This window comes from Lepisosteus oculatus, chromosome 6 (genome assembly GCF_040954835.1).
Source record: "Lepisosteus oculatus isolate fLepOcu1 chromosome 6, fLepOcu1.hap2, whole genome shotgun sequence".
Lineage (NCBI taxonomy): Eukaryota > Metazoa > Chordata > Actinopteri > Semionotiformes > Lepisosteidae > Lepisosteus > Lepisosteus oculatus.
Window position 1 is genome coordinate 24,588,210 of NC_090701.1, and position 19,680 is coordinate 24,607,889.

General features: G+C 37.1%; 1 protein-coding gene across 6 annotated transcripts in view; it reads right to left on the reverse strand.

Moving 5' to 3' along the window:
• The window catches only part of LOC102696915 (collagen alpha-1(XV) chain-like), a 114,778-nt gene that overhangs the window by 73,882 nt on the left and 21,216 nt on the right, over nucleotides 1–19,680 (reverse strand). For 3 of the 6 annotated variants that reach the window (XM_069191094.1, XM_069191096.1, XM_069191093.1), the window contains exon 1: nucleotides 2,809–3,358. The exons of the other annotated variants lie outside the window; for them this stretch is intronic. In XM_069191094.1, coding sequence (XP_069047195.1) covers nucleotides 2,809–3,142 — 334 coding nt within the window. In that variant the 5' untranslated portion in view covers nucleotides 3,143–3,358. Of the gene's footprint in view, nucleotides 1–2,808; nucleotides 3,359–19,680 lie in introns of those variants that run through there. 6 annotated transcript variants of the gene reach the window in all.

Here is a 19,680-nt window from a genome sequence, read left to right on the forward strand (position 1 = left end):
GGTATAAAGCGGCTTCGCAAATGACATGACATTTACAGCAAAAGGTGGTTTAGACAGTTTAGTTCATCTAATTCAATTGCTAGAAACAGAATAGGGCACAAGCCTATTGCAACAAACCAGATAAGAGTTTTAACTTGTAATCAGTGATGGATTCAGAGCTGGAGAGACCAGCAGGACTGAGCTTGTCAACAGTCACAGACACATTGGCATCCTATGAAGAACAAAGGCAGGCAGAAAGGGCAACTATGAAGATACACAGGGCAACTTAGCATGTTACATTATGTTCCAGTTTGTCACAATATGATACATAGGATTCCTTTCCCAGTTTCCTTCCATGTAGCTTAATAACATAAAAAATGGTTACAATAGAAAGAAGGTCTTTTGGCTCATCTAGCCTATTTGATTGTTCATAGCTTATTGATCAAGGATCTCATCTAGCTGTTTCTTGATTGAAGCCAGGGTCTCTGCTTCAACAACATGACTGGACAGCTTGTTGCACCCTTTCACATTTTGCCTAAAGAAGTGCCTCCAGTTTTGTTTTAAATGCACCAATAGCTAGTAGTTAATATAACCTATAGTTTCCATCTGTGTTGAAGCTGTTTTCTACGTTTTCTACTTAAATTGGTTTCTATTTTTAAATTGTTCACATCAGAGACATCAGGGTTCCTATTAGCTCTGAATACAGCATGAAGAATGGCTGTACAACCTGTAAATTTAGTTATTGCAGTTTTCTGAATTGTTCTATTTCCACACCACAGCACAACAGTCATGTTTGGTTATTTGCATGTTTTAATAAAATGGCTGCCGTCGCATCATGCAGGTACAGTAGATGCTGCACATTGGTGGTGGTGGAGGAGAGTCCCCATTACCTGTAAAGCGCTTTAAGTGGAGTGTCCAGAAAAGCACTATACTGTATAAGTGTAAACAATTATTATTATTATTAATTATTATTCAAATTGTGCATTTATTACTTCTATAGTTTGAATCTGAGGAACTGAAGTGAGTGAATGGACAATTTTGAAAATTAACAAATTAAAAATGTTTTACTAGTTTAAAACAGTAACTTCTTACAAACGTAACTTTCCCTAACATGGGTTTCTTCTACTACAATGTGTAAAAATAGAACAGGTGGGTAGCTGCGTCAGCATGCGTAGGCTTCAAAGGACCAAGTAATACAGTAGGTTTATTTCATGCTGAAAAGAGAAGAAAGGAAACACAACGTTTCGGCTGTGGAGCCAAACGTTGTTTTCTTTCTTCTCTTTTCAGCATAGAACAGCTAAAAATGTCAAGGTTACTTTTGTCTGTAGTACTGCATATAGCATGGGATCCATTTATTTTTAATTTGTAGCAGGCATAATCTCTGGACTGACCGAAGCTCATTCTCTCTGTCACAAACTAGGGCTGTCAATGAAAAATTGAAAAATTCATTAAGTGAATAAACCTGAAAGTCCATCTTCATGCACACAACATAGGGTGTTATTAATCTGGATCATTAACTAGTAGTTTGATCTATTGTCTCACTGTATGTCCCAGGTTAGCCCTGCTTCTATACAGCATTTGAACAGTTTCAGTATTATTTAAAATATTAAATACCAGACAAAATCTTTTTTAAGACAGATACACCATAGATTGTATCTTTCAAGCTTTGCAGCTTGAAATGCAGAATGAAACTGTTAGTTCATTAAAAGGGAATAGCATAACATCTCATAATAGTCCAGAACAGGACTCTCCCAGGCTGGGATGACAATTTTATCAATGTGGAATGACGCTGCAAATAAAATATGTATTACTTTTTTGAATTATTTGCAATGATTATGTGGTTTTGTACTTTACCTAATTATTTATTTTTTCCATCCATCTATTTTCTATCTGCTTTAAGCAATACAGGGTTGCAGGGGAGCCGGAGCCTAACCCAGCAAGCAACGGGCACAGGGCACATCCAGCATGTGATGCCATTCCATTGCAGGATTGCTTTTTCGTTTTGTCAGAATTATGAGAGCATCTTGATGTTAACTTGAGAAACTGAAAGAAGTACTATTTTATGTTTTGTAATGATCATGCGGTACAACAAAGTTTATGATGCATGAAAACCTGCCATCCAAAGAAGTTAATGCATTACTACTCAATAATAAGAGTCATAAATGTTCACTGAAGCAATTATATGCTTGGCTGAATCTTCCCAGTCAGAAACAATCAGGTAATCATAGACTACTGCATTTTTCAAAGATGGCTGTTGGGTTTTTAAATGTTGCTCCTGCTGGGATCATCTCATAATCCTATTACTTTCATAACATGTGACACAGATTTTCTTTGAATAGTTCATTTAATAACAGAGCGCAGTAATTTCTCAAGGAATGTCTCCCTCAGTATTATTTCTCCTTTGTGAGCTAACTTTCTAGTCCTGTGATCATGTCAAAGTATAAAAATAAAGTATTACAGCAAAATGAATAATTTAGCAGGCAGTTTGGAAGGAATTTTCATTTACAATTAACACATACTTAAGTCCCTAGATTTTTAGGAGCTTCTTATGCTTTGATAATAATTTTTAATAAATAATAATAATGTAATAATAGAGAACTTAAAAGGTCAGAGATCATGAAACATTATAACCTGAATGCCTCTAGATCCAAACTTCAGTTTAGCATTTATAGAAGAGTTAATAATAAACATTTACTCTACACAAATCAATTAATCAATCTTCTCCAATCAATAACAGCATTGTTTGATACTGGAAATTGATACTGGAAAATAACATAATCAATTATCAAAATATCAATTCTAGCACCATTTAACACTCAGTCAACTTACCTATCTTCCAAAATTTTAGAGGTCTTTTCTTTTTCCTGGAATTACCAGGTACATCTACAGTCTCTGAAGAAGCTGGGTTTTGGAAGCTGAGTGAGGGGGCAGTAGAAAAGCCTATAGGTATTGTCTGTGCAATCTCACTGTCAGCCTCATTGCTTCCTGCCCCTGTCACATAATTGGAAACTTTGCTTTCATCATTATCAGTCGCTATTCCATAAACATTCAAAGGGGCTGATGTTGCCTCCTGACTGCTCCAGAAGTGGGGCCACCACCACTGCCCATAAACCGGACTACAGAGGATCAGAAAGTTACAAAACAAAAGTATTTTGGGCTCCATTGTTATGAGGAACCCAAAGCCTATGTACCCAGGGCAGTATTCGCCACAACGCCTGGTTTCTTCTCATGCTCTGAGGTCTGTGCTTGCCATCAGCAGTGATTTTCCTTCTGCTGGGAAAACTGGAATGGTAATAAGAAGATCAACTCCAGATTTTCAGCATGAAACAGATTTCGGTATTTAAAAGAGCAGCTGAATAGCTGGCTCACAACACAAGAGTTTCCAGCAAAATGGTTTTGTTAGCTAAATGCACTGTTGGCAGTCTGCTCCCCCTACCAATCCCCCTCTCCCACTGCACCCCCCTTTATTATGCAAATTAAAGGCATTTTAGGCACTAGAAGGAATTGCTTAATTTAGACCAACCACGAGATTTGCTTACCAAAAAGGCAGTCTATAGCAAACAAAGAAACACACTTTAAAGAGCACTTTTTGACTTCAGCTTTGGTGTTTCCTCCTCCTGATATAGAATGTTTTTGCTTATAAATGGCTACGGGATGAATAAAACTAAAAATAGATTATTTTGTCAGTTTAGAAAAAATGTTTCACAAACTTTCTTACAGTACAGAAACTACATAATCACTTTGCTGCTTAAACACAACACAGGCACCCAGCCACTGACCTACAAAAGTCCTATTGTCCATTGATGTCTTTTGCAATCCATACAGTGCAGAGAAAAGCTTGTTAACCCATTAAGAATTTCACAAATTTCACATATTTGAACCGTAATGTACTGTTAAATCCTCATAATAGATGATGAAACAAATTACATAAAATATGATACTCTTTCGACATGTATTTACCCTCAAATGATACAACATTCAAAATGATTTTACCTTTCCCTCAACAATATTCTTAAAACTATTTATTTGTTCGTACTGCATTTATTAGCCTCCCACGTTTGAAAGAAAACCTGTTTATTTTGGATCTGTACATGTGTGACAAACCATATGAACCTTTATATTCATTAACTCATGGCATTCCCTTGAGCAGCAATGACTGCAACTAATCAATGCTAAGCAATGACTGCCAGAAAATGCCCGGTTTCGAATCCTGGTCGCTGCTAAGGGACAATCTTTTTCCAATTAAGAATTTAAGTTGTATACTCTTTGGACTTTTAGTAATTTTAGTAATTTTAAACTGTGTGTTTAAAAAACGTCTATTGTCCTTGTAGTGGTAATGGACAAATCACTGTACCCAATGGTCCAAAGCGCAATCAGAGTATTACTTTCGGTTTGTTTCTTATATAGTGAATACATAAAAATAGTCCACTATTATAGCTTGTTGTTGGCTCTGGCATGAATTTCTGTATCTGGATAAATTAAGGGATTGTATTGTGATTAAGGATTTCTTCGCATTAAGTTAACAAAGGAGGGAAGAAGGGTTATTTTTACAAGTGGCACTCCGAGATTCTGACTGATTTAATTCCCCTCATTTAGTTGAAACGGATAAAGAAATCATGCAGTAGTTATTGTATTGGAAGTATTGGAAGGCGCTCTGTTTTATTAACAGACACTCCGACTCAAACCTGTGTTGTACAGTGATATAGACGTGGGTAATGTCATCTTCATTAAACCATGTGCGCAAATCTAAAATAAAAATGTAAAGTTCTCTAAAGCTTTCTCAGTCAAGTACGATAATTCACCTAAGGAGCTGTGTAAGCATGCACAGGCAGCAAAAGATCAGCTAACGAGGGAAGAAAACAATGTTTCAGGTGTGAGGAATACAGATCACCAATTCAATTGCAGCCTAAACCTTTCCCCACACACCCTGCCACCACCGCGATTAGAATATACACAAACAAAGCACGGAAAGCTTTACAGTAGATGATCAGGTGTTTTGCACACAAAGGGATAGTATGTAATTCATGCTTTATGAACTCACACCTGGGATTTGATTAATTCAAAATAAGTTTAAAAAAAAAACTGCACCAGGTACTAGATCTTGTTTATATTAAAGTATTAAAGTTATATCACTGGACAGTGGTGGACAGTGTGCTATTTTGTCAGCAACCTGCTAATCTGCTTAATACCTGTAGAAAAAATGATTTTATTTCTGTACGGAATGCATGCTGAGTTTACAAAATTAAAGTGTTTCAAATGTTTAGTTAAGATGTAAAAAGAACTTACAGCTTACACAATGACTCAAAGACACTACGTGCATAAAAAGTGTTTTTAACTGATTTATATAGTCTTTTCATGTTGATTTAAGTGTCCTTCTTTCAGCTGGATTGCATGATTATTGTTATGATTTCTCAATAAATTTGAACCCATCAACTCGTTCAGTTGTGCTTATTTTGGAAATCTTTTGATAATATGTTCCTTTTAACTCGGAGTTTGTAACGTCGGGCACTCTGAACGAGTTAAGCTTTGATGCAGGACAAATAGATGTATTTCCCACAGGTTATACTGTAGTGCATCTGAGGGCAAACTACGGCCTGTTTTGACCAAGCCTTGAGGTCAAAAATAAATGAATCAATATTGGCCATATTCCACTTTGTTTGATGGCGTTTTTTTCTTACATTTCATTATTCATGCTGTTAGATGGCGCATGAACGTTTTACCACAGTGACTCCAAACTGTGCATCGCGTCACCTAGGGGAGGCACTATTGTCGGTCAGGGGTGTTGCAGGTATCGCCAGTCAAAAACCCACTGTTGGTGCACACAGAATGTATGAGTCACGCGCTACCTAGCTAGATTGTGTCACATGACACTGGCCACAAGAGTCAGCAGTCTGTAAGCAGTGTACCAGTTTACTGTGGCTTCAGTGTTTCATGTTTCTATGCGTGGTCATTTTGTGAGTTTTTTGGTACGTGATTGAAGTTGAGAGGTTTTTAAATGTGAGTAAAAAACGTGAAGGACATGGAGACTAGTTGTAGAGAAACGGAAACGCAAATACAGAAAGTTTGACGACAGTTTCTTGAATTTCAGTTTCACATGCACAATTGTAGACACTGAAGAATGTCCTCAGTGTGTTGTCTGCTGAGAGCATGCTCCCCAATAAATTGAAACGTCATTTGGAAACTGTTCATAGTAGTTTGATAAGTAACCCTCCTGATATTTTTCACTCAAGTTTAATGAATGAACAAAAAGCTGCCTTTTCTAACCAAACTACAGTCCCCAGCAAAGTTCTTTTTTTCATCATACAAAGTTGTATACTGAGTAGCACAATGCAGAAAACCTCATACTATTGGTATAATGGTATATTGGTACAGGGCAGAGCGGTGGCTAAGGATCTGTGCCTGTGACTGAAAGGTTGCTGGTTCAAATCCTGCAGCTGGCAGAGGAATCCTACTCTGTTGGGCCCCTGAGCAAGGCCTTTAACCCCAACTACTCCAGGGGTGCTGTACAATGGCTGACCCTGTGCTCTGACCCCAAGCTTCTCTCCCTGTCTGTGTCTCAGGGAGAGCAAGCTAGGGTATGTGAAAAGATAAATTCCTAATGTAAGAAGTTGTATAGGGCTAACAAAAGAACATTATTATTATTATTATTATTATTGGAGTACCAAGGAATAAGCAACAGGACTCTGTGAATTCTGCTTCGCTTTGCAATATCCTGCCTTTGTGTAGCTGGGTTTTCAGCACTTGTGGTTATCAAAACCAAGTTCAGATCAAGAGTCAATGTTAAGAAGATGCACGTTGCCATTTCAAAAATACTACCCAGTAATTTTGAATTATGTTACTCAGGTGAATTATGTTACCATAATTTATTAAACAAGCCCACCTACCCATTAAGAGGCACAAAGAAATACATTGTATTTCTCCCCCTTTTTAAAAAAACATTGGGTAGATTTTTACATTCTTTGCAAATAACTTCAATAAAATATGTTGTCAAGTATTTTTACTACTTTGATCAACCCTATTGGTTTTGAAAATGATTAAAAAAATATATAAATTGGATCAACTTTTTTTTGACCTATCATTTCCTTTTCAATGTATAATCTTTTGTAAAATATCCCACTGCCATAGAACTTATTTTTGACACAGGGGAGGCATGTGGAAAATTTGACAGGTCAAGGGAGGCACAGACTCAAAAAGTTTGGGAACCCCTACTTTATTAATTTGATTCACCAGTCAGAGTGGGTCCATCGTACTGTGAGGGAATCAGCGTCAAAATGAGCGGATTGAAGAAGCAGAAAGTTGACAGCAAATGCAGAGTGTCCAACAAAGAATGGACTGCAAAATACTTTTTCACAGAGGTTGGAACAAAGGCAATGTTTAATTTGTAAGGAAAGTGTTGCAGTGTTCAAAGAATACAATCTCAGTTGGCATTTTTCTACCAAACATGCCAACTATGCTACTAGTAATCTGTCATGCAAGGAGTGGGCTAATAGAGCTTCCCAACTAGCTGCTAGTTTACAGGCTCTGCAAAATGTACAGGTATTTTTCCACTGTTCTACTACCCAAGAGGCCAGCACAAAGGCAAGCTACCTGCCTGCATATAAAATTGCTAAATAAAGCAAGCCGCTCTCTGAAGGGGAGCTTTTAAAGGAGTGTATGATAGTATTGTGTCCAACAAAGGAGACACAATCCGGGTGTGCATGGAGCAGGCACTTCCTTCATTACGTATGCATACAGGAGCCAAAGCCGATGAAGCACTGACTCAACTTACTGATACAAAAGGACGTTTTTTATACAACAGTTTCAGTAGAATTCCATGCCATATATGGTGTAAAGCCAAGGCTGCTAGCCTTGGTACATAATTAGCTGTAAGAATTGTAAGAATATTCTTGGGCTTCTTTAATTATTATTTAAGCAGACATTATGTACTTCTAGATTTTGTTAATCATGGCTTAAGCAGATATCAGGCACTCTCAGTTCTGGTCAGGCTGCCCAAAGGTGGCTCTGCCCTCACGTTCAAGGTGCGTAGCCAGCTCACACTTAAGTTGCACTTGGTAATTTTACATTTTTCTAGCAGGATAGTTAGTAAATTATTTATACAGTAAAAGCAAACTAGTGAAATAAGGGAAATAAATGTTTGATCCGTCAATAGAAACCGTGGATATTCATTGTCCAGAGAGCAAGAACAAATTTGAGAAATAAAGTTTATCAAGCAGAACAGTTGAGGTAATCGGTGAAGACTTGGCTTGTGAGTTGAACGTCAAGTTTTATTCAATTTTTATTTTTTTTTAAATATTTTTTTTCTCTCAGGTTATTGCTAACCTTGATCTAATAAGCCTATGTTGGATTCTAAACTTATATAAGGCATAGGCTATCTGTAACAGCAGCCTGAAGTGGTCCGCTATACAGTTTCAAAATTTTATGTGGCCCTTGGGACTTTAAAACTATACAACATCACGCTGATTGCATGTGTCTTTGTTCAAGTTTTAAAACTTGTGCTAAGTGTTAAGAAAAAACAGGACATTTGATTGCTGGTTGCCTTATATTTATTTTTAAAAATGAAATAAAAAATAAGATACAATGACGTGTTCCTGCCTAACTCAAACACTGCGTGACTTTAAGAGCTGTAAAAAATGGTTTAGATAGCAGAAAGCCACCTTGCTCTTACAAGTGGCTCTGTTAAGCAGAGTTTGTGTTAACACAAGACCCCCTTTGAATGAGTTTTAATCAACTTTGTCTGTCAGTGAAAAAAAATGATTGCGGCCACTTTTCCTTCCCCCCCAGTGCGAGGTGACAATGTGGGAAACAGGTTTTTTATTTTACTGGGAGTGAGAACATTGAGTGAGCACTGAGGTGTACAGTTAGACTAACACTGAGATGGATAGTTTCTGTAAATATGTTGACAAATACCTAAAAAATTTTGCAAGATAAAATTGCATCCAGCTGTGAATCAGCTACGTGACCTTGCCCCAGTGAAATTGTGGGAAAGAGCTGATACCACCATCCGTAATCTAAACACAACACTTGCTGGCACACCTGGCCTCACAAGTGTGTGTGCATTTGAAAGCATTAATTACTTCTGTTTTAGAATTTGTATCTGTTTTAACTGTGAATACAATGGTAAATATTATTGTAATTCTGTTGTTTTATCACATAATAAGATATTGAGTGTAAAGAACTGGGAATGACTTTATTTAATAATCATTTATTTTAAAATAATGAAAATAACATCATTCAATTTTTTCTCTGAAAAAAGAAAACTGCTTCTTGGGTCCTTCCCAATTCAGCCTTGGCTATTTATAGTGATATAACTTACAGTATGTTTGTTCAAATATATATTTTTGTTTTTATTTTGAACATTGTAAGCATTCACGAAAATGTGAAAGCGAGCATATTAAATCTTTCCAAAATAACCACAGCAAGTGACCAAGTTAAAGAACTGAATAAAACAAAAATGTTTATGAAGAAGGTTGAATACTGTTGTGTACCTATTTTTTTATTTTCAGCTACCACTACCAGCTATACAAATGTATTATATTTAGATTATTAAATTAATATTTTAATGGCATATTTTACTTCAGTTATTTTATTTCCAGTTACCAACATTTACCAACTTCCCTTTAGTTAAATGATTCCACATTCAAATTCTATATTAAGTGGATTTAAAGAAGCATTACAAATAGTTAAATTCAACTACCGTTTCACTAACATCTGAAGTGCCATCTAACGTTCTTCCTTGGGAAAAGCTAATTGTGGCAAGCTGAATTGTCCTGCGGGACAGTGTACCTTGTTCTGACGCACATTCTGGTATACACATGGTATTGGGATGTAAAAGCCAAGCCAGAAGTGAGAAGAAAAATGTATGTTCATCAATCTAACAGGATTTGAAAATCCTACATTCAGATACAGAACAGTGATACCATGTCATTGTGTTACGTATAATTGCATTTGATCACATCACCAAGGTACTTCACGTTGATCTGCTGTGCGTAGCAAGAGTAGTACATGGATATTCCTGTTTGCAGACACTTGGAAGGTCAATGGTGGGAGAAGCTGGATACATAACCTTGATCTAATTATGTGGAAAGAAGACCTGTCTTTAGAAAAACAATATGGGACTCTTGTCAAATTGCCTGGCCTGCCAGCTCCATCATGTGGCACGAGAAGGAACTTAAGGCTGCATCCCAGCAGGGTTGACTGTCATGCACTTGTCCCGGAATCTGGTTAGTAATAATAATAACTTATACTTATATAGCACTTTTTGGCACATTCCACTCAAAGCACGTTACAGGTTATGGAGAGTCCCTTCAAGCACCACCAATATGCAGCCCACACCTGGATGATGCGATGGGAGCCACAGCATGCCAGTATGTTCACTACACATCAGCTATCAGTGCAGAGGAGAAAAGAGTGATGAAACCAATTCATAGATTCATTCTATCATAAAAATACAGCAGACAAATTGCTTGCTTGACTACTAAGAGCACCAACCAGGCCTCAGCCATGTGATCTTAAATCACATGCTATCTCCCCCACCTCAAGTTCACCTCCTGTACCAACCAAGGTTCTCTACCAAAAAGCATCCCATCAATCACATTACTATTCAGAACCAGATATGAGTGTGAATCAACTCATTGCAACTATCACTAGACTCAGATTAGAATTCAGATGTTCCCTTAGGGGCTCTTGTGTTGACAATTTAATCTCCATTCCACTGGTAATCAGTTAAAACATGAAACTACCATAAAATGCTCACTGTTAAATGTTCGCTCACTAGACAACAAATCAGTTCTGGTTAATGGTATGGTGCTTAACACCAACTCTGACCTGTGCCTACTAACAGAAACCCGGCTTAGACTCACTGACACTATTTCTTTAGTTGAAGCCTCACATAATGGTTATACATTTTTACAGAAAGCTTGTTGCTCAGGACGTGGAGGTGACCTAGCAGCCATGGGGCAGAGTGGTGGTGCTATGGCTAAAGAGCAAGGCCCTCAACACCAACTACTCTAGGGGCACTGTACAATGGCTCTGTGCTTTGACCCCAAGCTTGTCTCTCTGTGCCTGTGTGTCTCATGGAGAGCAAGTTGGGGTATGCAAAAAGACAAATTCTGAATGTGAGAAATTGTGTATGGCTAATAAAGTGATCTTATCTTCAGTGACTCTCTGAGAATACAATTAAAAACTAAGAATTAATTACTTTCACACATTTGTAGCAATGCTTCTTAAAAGAGCACCCAAATCATCTACATACATTCTTTTAGTGTACAGACCCTCAGGATCATATGCATTGTTTCTTGCCGAATTTGGTGAACTGCTCTCTGATGTAGTTATTAATTTAGACAAAGTTGTAATATTAGGTGACTTTAACATACATATGGACATACTGTACAGACAGACACCTTCAGTAAAAAATCTCGTCTCTCCATGACTCTGTAGGTTGTAGTCAGCATATAACATGACCAACACAGATATACAATCATACACTAGACTTCATTATCACTCATAGAGCTGATATTCATCATGTACTAGTCCATCCCAACAATAACTCTTTTTCTGACCATCCTTTAATTACTTTTGAAATTCAAATGCCCTTGATAGCTGCCAAGGAGAAGACTTTTACAACATGACACATCAAGGGGGTACTTCATTAAACACAATGAACAATGCTAACTTCATCTCCAGTAATAATTTTGATGAAATCACACATAAATATGATACAGTGGTCAGACAGTCCCTTAATGAAACTGCCCTGTTAAAGACTAAGGTAGTCAAAACCACTAGACACTCTCCATGGTATAATGATCACACACAATCCCTTAAAAAGGAGACAAACAAGGCCACAAACTAGAGCACAAATGGAGGTTCACTGGTTTGCAAGTATTCAAAACAGCAAATCTTAGATAGCAAATCGTAGATAGCCTATGACAATATAAGAAAGCCCTATATAAAGGCTGCTTGCGTGGTTCAGAGTGGTAGCACTGCAGCTAAGGATCTGTGCCAATGGCTGGAAGGTTGCAGGTTCAAATCCCACAGCTGGCAGAGAAATCCTGCTAGATTGGGTCCCTGGGCAAGGCCCTTAACCCCTGTTGCTCCAGGGGTGCTGTATAAATGGCTGAGCCTTTGCTCTGACCCCAAGCTTGTCTCTCCCCACCTGTGTCTTATGGAGAACAAGCTGGGGTGTGTGAAAAGACAAACTCCTACTGCAAGAAATGTTATATGGCTAATAAAGTGATCTTATCTTATATAGTGGCAAAGACTGCTGACAGAGCAGGGTAGAAAAATTAATTCAAAACCTAAAATCTTTTTTGTTTTGGCTCAGCTCCTTTACAGGCAACAAAAAACAGCAGTGCTGACAAGCAGAGTGATACAACTACTATTGACCTTGACAGCAACACTCGAGAGGGATGCCCACTATCAAATTTACATATAGGAGGGTTAATACAAAAATGTATGCTCTTCGTAAACAATACCTTCAGACCCAGGAATCGGAATTCCATCCCTTCTCAATACCTTAGACTTGCTAAACTCTCTGGTTAAAACTCTAAAATCTGAGGCTCAGAATTATTATTTCAAATAGGATTACTAGACTAGCTTACATTAGCTTTTTAGATACTTTTGGTTATCTGGTTATGGAGTTTAGTGAATCAAGATAATATTGAATTCCGACTCAGACAGATTTCAGTGGATACTTAAGGATGATTTCCTCTGTATCTCTAATCAAGACTTCAGCTAAACCCCATATACTGTATTGGTAACAACTCTCGCACCTGATTGTCCAAATGACCTGCCACAGTACACAAGATGTTGTTGCTCAAGCATTCCATGTTGAATTTGCGATGGGTTTGCCACTCTGCTACACAGGCCGGTTTTATGGAGTGACGGGGATAGTGTTGTCTCTTGCTGTCCTGTCACAGCTATTGAAGATTGTAACTAATTCAAGGTCACAGTTGGGCTCACTAGTGGCACTCATTACCAGTATCCTCCATACCCACCTGCTTAGTTTGAAGAGACAAACTATCTATCAGAGCCTGATCTTTTGAAAGCTCCTTGATCTTCATGGATAAAGTTTTGCATAAAATTCACTACCTGACTGATGGTACACAGAGGCCAAATGTGTGGTTTGTTAAGGTATTTTTTTCTTTTATATCTTGCATTTAATTCTTTTAGTCTCTCGCTGTGCAGTAGTTTGATTATATAACTAATATTAATTGCTTCTTCAAAGTGTTGTGACTGCAAGATTTAAAGCAACAATGTGAAAACTGTGCAAGAGTCTGAATACTTTTGCAAGGTATTGTATGTGCATTTGATATTGTAGCTAACATCAGATAACACTGCTCTATATCAGATGTGGTTAACAGCTCAGCAGCTTCTTGCTGCCTGAACTGTACTTCCTGTTGGTGATTTTTTATCCACCCTTGAGAGTGAAGTGCAAGATTGACATATTCTGCTGGTTTGTTGTTACTCTAAGGGATGATAAGATTCATAATCATCTTCTGATCAATAGTTACACTGAATCCCAGACACACACTCACCAAAACAAATCCTGTATCTGAAGGAAAGTACATCAGTTTCCTTTTCAATAACATAAAACACCCTGAGGAAAAGGCCATGTCTGTTACTGCTTTTTTGGGTACATGACCTTTATGTTTTTCACTTTGAAGGAAAATAACTTCAGTTTGAAAGTTTTTTTCAATGTTCATTCCCACTGTTTTTTTAAAAGTTGGATTTGAGTTCTTGTCACCCATAGGAGTTTTCTTTGTTTACAAGGAATTTCAGGGTCACATTCTGTTAGCAGTTGCCTGCCTGGTGATGATGCATGGAACCTTTGACGGATGGATGTTTGCCCGTTCATGCTTCCAGCATGTAGGGGGAGAAACATCCTGTTGCTGTTTCCGTAACATTAGTTTTTTACAGGACAGGGCTGTTAGCCTTGTGCTCAACCTTCAACATGGAGGACTTGGCACCCGACATGGGCCAAGAACCCACTACCCTGAGATTATGACTCTCATGCTCTACCAGCAGAGCTAGGCGGGGCCCTGGAACCTGGAAAGTACAGTATATAATCATACATCAAGCAAACAAGAGCCAATAATACTATATTTTTAATCAAAGAAGTCTTAATTTGTCTGGCCATGGCTTCAAACAGTACATATCTATGGCATTGCAAATACTAAGATAAATGCTAATCTCATTGGTACCCAATGACCAGTGTCATCAAGGTTCATTAAACAAATATATCGCTATTGAGTATAGTTTATTAAACAATATTTATAGAAGAAAATGTAACCAGTTGAAGGGTGTGTTTTATAATAACAGCAATAACAGGCATTTCTTCTGAAGTCACTACATTTAATACTGACAACACGTCACAGGGCCTGTCACTGAACAAATACACTATTTAAATTATTTAACTTCTATTCAATCACAAATTTATTGTAATGTCTTGTAGTGTACTAATGGATTTCCTGAGCAGGCACAAGAAGCTGAGCAATAGCAAGTCCAGACTGCAGCAGTTAATGCTGTTATTCCCGTAACAGATGCAACCTAGACATCCATTTGGGGCTTGAAAGACATCAATGTGAAAGAACTAAACTTTGAACTGATATAACACCTCTCATCAGATTCACTTCTCCATAGAGTGCCTGCCTGCCAGCGATTGTCCCTGTAAATGAACAAAGCGGGAACTACAGCTGCAAAGCCCACATCACACCACAGGGGTATCAAAACTAAACAACTAATCAGGGATACTCTCAAAGACCAGACAGGATTAATTTTAAATACTGTAATTTGACACTCAGTAGTTAGGCTTTAGAGCAAAATCAGTGAGATAAGACTAGATGAGAGTCACAGTGGGACCTTTGAACCGCTGTACTGTTAGACAAACATTTTCTTTGATTTAACTGAATTGATGCACCTGGAATCATTTGCAAAAAAAACACCAAAGAAATTAGATGGATGCATACTGTATACTTTACTTTTAGGACTACTGTATGTGTACCTTTTAATCTTTCTACAACCTATATATATATTCAATTTGTCATACAAAATTGAGATGCATTGAAATGAAACAAATGAATAACAAAACCAAGAACATCAGCTGAATTTACAATTTCTCAGTATATGTTTTTATGTATATTATGCATCTAATATAAATGAATAAGCCCATGACTGCACTGTTAATTCAGATCTCAGGAGCCCATAGTCTAGCCTTTCAGTATGCTTTAATGGGATGTTAGGTCAGAACACATTAACCAACTCACCTGAGGAGCTCCTCACTGGGAGTGTGTGACAGGAGAGGGGGTATAAGCTCAGTGTCTTTACTTCCATGTTTACAAACAAATGCAAGAGCTCTGTCTTAACTGTTTTGTTGTTTTAATCTACCTTGTTTCATATAAACATTGCAAAATTATACATAGCTATTTCAATTTCTGCATATTTTGTATATTGGTAATTGTACCACCTACACTGTACCTGAAAGCAGCCCAAAACACATTCAATTAGAGTTTCCTTCTGATTCATCATTCATAATCATCCAGTGATTTATTGAAAAGATCTATGAAACCTGCAAAAGCTTCCAAAGTCAGATTTTCAGGCCCTGGCTTATACCATGCGTACAGAAAATATAGCAGCTTTAATGACTTGTTATTGCACTTTCATTATATCCTGATTGCACTTTCACAAGACATTAGCAAAAAATGTCCTATCCTTTACTAGAAGAAAAAGCAAAAACGTATTGTATAATAATGAATTATCTTCAAATTGTACATTTTAGTGCCTTGTGGTATTGTTTTATAAGGTTACATGAAACTTTATATAAAGGATTCATTTGAAGGAAATTGTATATGCTTTCTTGGTTTATTCAAAAATGGGATGCTTACATTCAGGAAAAAATCATTTGGGTCCAATATTTTTGTATTGTTAGTTTTTACGTAGAAGGTAAGAAGCTAATAAATTTTGACATACTTGTTCTAGCAATATTTTATTATAGCATTAAGGAGGCAGGCATAATGAACAGAGGCACAGCTCCTGGTTGTTGAAGGTAATCTCAATTTACAGAGGATTTTTTTATGAGAGATCCACAAACTAAAACTGTGCCAACACTTAAGAGCTGTAGTATGTGTGTATGTGTGGTCTTGTCTGCTGCTCTCGTGACTTTTTTCACTCAGAAACAACACTAGCCTTGACCGGACACAGACCTTGATCTAAGAGATGAGAAAAGAGGGGGTTATCTGCACTGAGAAATAATGAAAAGAGAAACATTGTGTGCAGTCTGTCAGTATAGAAATCTGCATAGATCTGTAAGACGGTTGGTATTTCTGGTTTTGTTTCTACAACTTTCAAAATGTTAAGTTTTAATTGAAAAAGCAAGAAAAATATATGGGAAACACAGATATTTTTGGTCACACAGAAACAAAGACAACCAAATGAAATCCCTAACTAGCTGTTGTTAAGCATATATACACATATTTAGTACACTGAATTTAATTTCACAAGGCAAACCTTTATTATTTACACTATCATAAAGTATGAAAACAACAGCATAAGGACTTCCGGTTAGGATGCGGACGGGAATGGCAGCATAATACGGATCACCGCCTGACAATTTTGTAATAAAGCCTGAAAAAGTTTTTTTTCTACATTAGGTTTGAAAAAATAATAACTATGGCTGAAGGGGCTGTCAGGAGAAGCAGGAGAAAACTACTGACCGTGAAAAATGTCGAAACTGTGACTTCTGACCGCAGTTGGAGCAGCTCAGCGAGTTCTGAACAAGATGGCGCAGACGCCAGTCTTCAGAAAATATACGAACTTAGAGACTTCAGACGGGACAATAAAGAGCAGCTTACAGATATTAAACAGGAGCTGAGCAAGGTTAATAAGAGACTGGATAAGGCACAGTGACGGATTGAAGAAGTGGAAATAAGGGTCTTAACAACAGAAACTGTGATAAAGAAACTCTTGCAATGACAAATTACTTTGGAAACGAAATTAACAGACCAGGAAGGAAGATCACGTAGAGAAAATCTGGATTTACAGAATCCCCGAAGAATCGGAGGGTCGCTGCATGGTCACCTTCCTTGAAAATTTGCTGAGGGGGGAACTTGATTTACCGAAGGATGTGGAACTGTTAATTGAAAGGGCGCAAACAGCGTTAGCACCGAGACCTAAAGGCCCTGATGCCAAACCGTGCTCCATTGTCACCAAGTTCTTAAGCTACAAGATGAAAGAGAAAGTGTTATGTAAAGCTTGGCAAAAGAAAGAACTTTTCCATAATAACAAATGATTTTATGTGGATCATGGTTACCCCCCCACAGTACTCAAAAATGTATGGAATATTCTGAAGTAAAAAAGGTGCTAAAATTGCAGAAAATAAAAATTCAGACTCCATTTCTAGCGAGGCTACGGGTGTTCTATGAAGATGGCACCTGCCTAAAGCATTCAGCAGCAGAACCCACAAAGGACATGGCAGAGCGGGGTCTTAAAGTACAAGTTATACAGCCAGCGCCTACACGAGAAGAAGAAATCGAGTGACTGTTTACTTGGCAGAAGGCTGGCAGGTGGGGTGGCCCTGGGGAAGACCAGGCCTCGAAAAAGCAATATAAGGAGAAATTACAGTTTCAGATGGAGATCCCCATCGGAAGATTGAAGAAAATGGATATAGTGAATTGTTAAAAGTTGGTCGGGATTTAATTGTTTAGTTTTTTTTAATAAATTTCCTGCGATCTTTAAGAGAATTTGTAAATGTCGGGATAGATATCTGGTGATTACGACTAGAGTGACTTTTTTCTTTTTATAATAATAGTTTGGATTTGCTATCGCGCCACCTGCTTAAGGGCCCTCCTCCAGAGGAGAAGGAGGATTTCCCTTATGGACTTTCCTTTTTTTTAAAGAAAAAAAGAGAAGCCCATACAGGGTTTGTTTGAAAAGAACCCCACAGTTGGAAGACAGTATGAATGAGACAGAGATGGATACAGTTTTGTTCCAAGATTATTTGGTTAATGTTTTTGTTTGTTTTTTGTTTGTGATGCATTATTAGAAAAAAATGATGGGAAGAGGATATTTAACAATATGAAACATATGTCTTATGGGAGAGAGTTTGAAAGTTCTACCACTTACATAAAATATGTCCAAGCAAGACCTTAAAATAGTTACATTTAATGTTAATGGAGTACTTAACCCTATTAAGAGAAGTAAGATTTTGTCTAAAATGAAGAAAGAAGGGGCTCATATTGCTTTTTTACTAAAAAAACACATTTGAGTGTGTTGGAACATGAGACATTAAGGAGAATGGGTGTCTCAAAAATCTATTTCTCCTCATATAAATCTGGCCATAGGAGAGAAGTGGCTATATTGATATCTCAAAAGGTGCACTTTGAGTTGCTTACAGAAGTTAAAGATAAGGAGGGGAGATATGTATTAGAATTGGGAAAATGGAAGAGTACTAACATTACTTAATGTATATGCCCCACCTGGTAGTGATTTTAATTTTTATAAAAAAAATGTTCGATTTGATGGTAAATGAACAAAGGATGCTGTTTTGTGGAGGTGATTGGAATGTGCATCTTAACCCCAGGCTCAATTCTACAAATATATCTTCTCAGAGAGATAAGTCATTGCATAAAAAGATTAATGTGCTGATGGGGGAAATGGGAATAATGAATCTTTGGAGAGATTTCTATCCAAGTGGGCGAGATTATACTCACTATTCCTTCCCTCATTCAGTATATTCAAGGATTGATTATTTTTTATACAAAAGAGAGAGAGACATAGGATTCAACATTGTAATATTGGCAGAATTTATTTTTCAGACCACGCTCCTATGCCATGGTCCATATGATTAAGTAATAATCATGGAAATACAACATGGAGGATGAACTCCAGTCTGTTGAACGGTCCACAATGTAAAGAACAGATAAAACAAGAAATAAAAATATTTTTGGAGGAGAATGATAATGGGGAAGTGGGACCAGAGATGATATGGGACACATTAAAGGCAGTTATAAGGGGGAAAATTATTGCTCTGAGTAGTCATAAGAAGAAGGTAAAGCAATTACAATGATCTAATCTGAATATTAAGTTAAAAGAGTTGGAGAAAAAACATCAAGAAAAACAGGATTCAAAAATAATGCAAGAAATAAAGAAGATTAGAAACAAAATAGATGTCTCATATACACAGGAAATTGAAAATATATACATACTTGCTAGACAAAAATATTACGAGTCAGGGTCAAAATCACTAAAGCTGTTGGCAAGAAAATTAAAAAAAAAACAGACCGATATTACAATATATAAAGAGACCAGAACTGTAATGGTGTATTATATAAATGGGAAGAAATCCAAAACACTTTTACAAATAATTACAGAAAACTATATACACAAACCCATTCAGAAAGTGGAGAAAAGATGGATACTTTTTTGGAATCTCTCAGATTACCAACTCTTACGGAAGATCAAAATAATATATTAAAAGCGATGATAACACCAGAAGAATTGAATTCAGTGATTACAAGCCTCAGAGCTAATAAATCACCTGGAACTGATGGTTTTAATTCGTAATGGTATACAACCTTCTGATCAGAATTAATATTAAATCTTCTTTCTGCTTGCAGCTCAGCATTAATTGATGGAAAAATACGCCCATCATACCCCATTCCATACCTCCATGGAAATACCTCTACAGGGTCTTAGGTAGGTTTGGTTTTT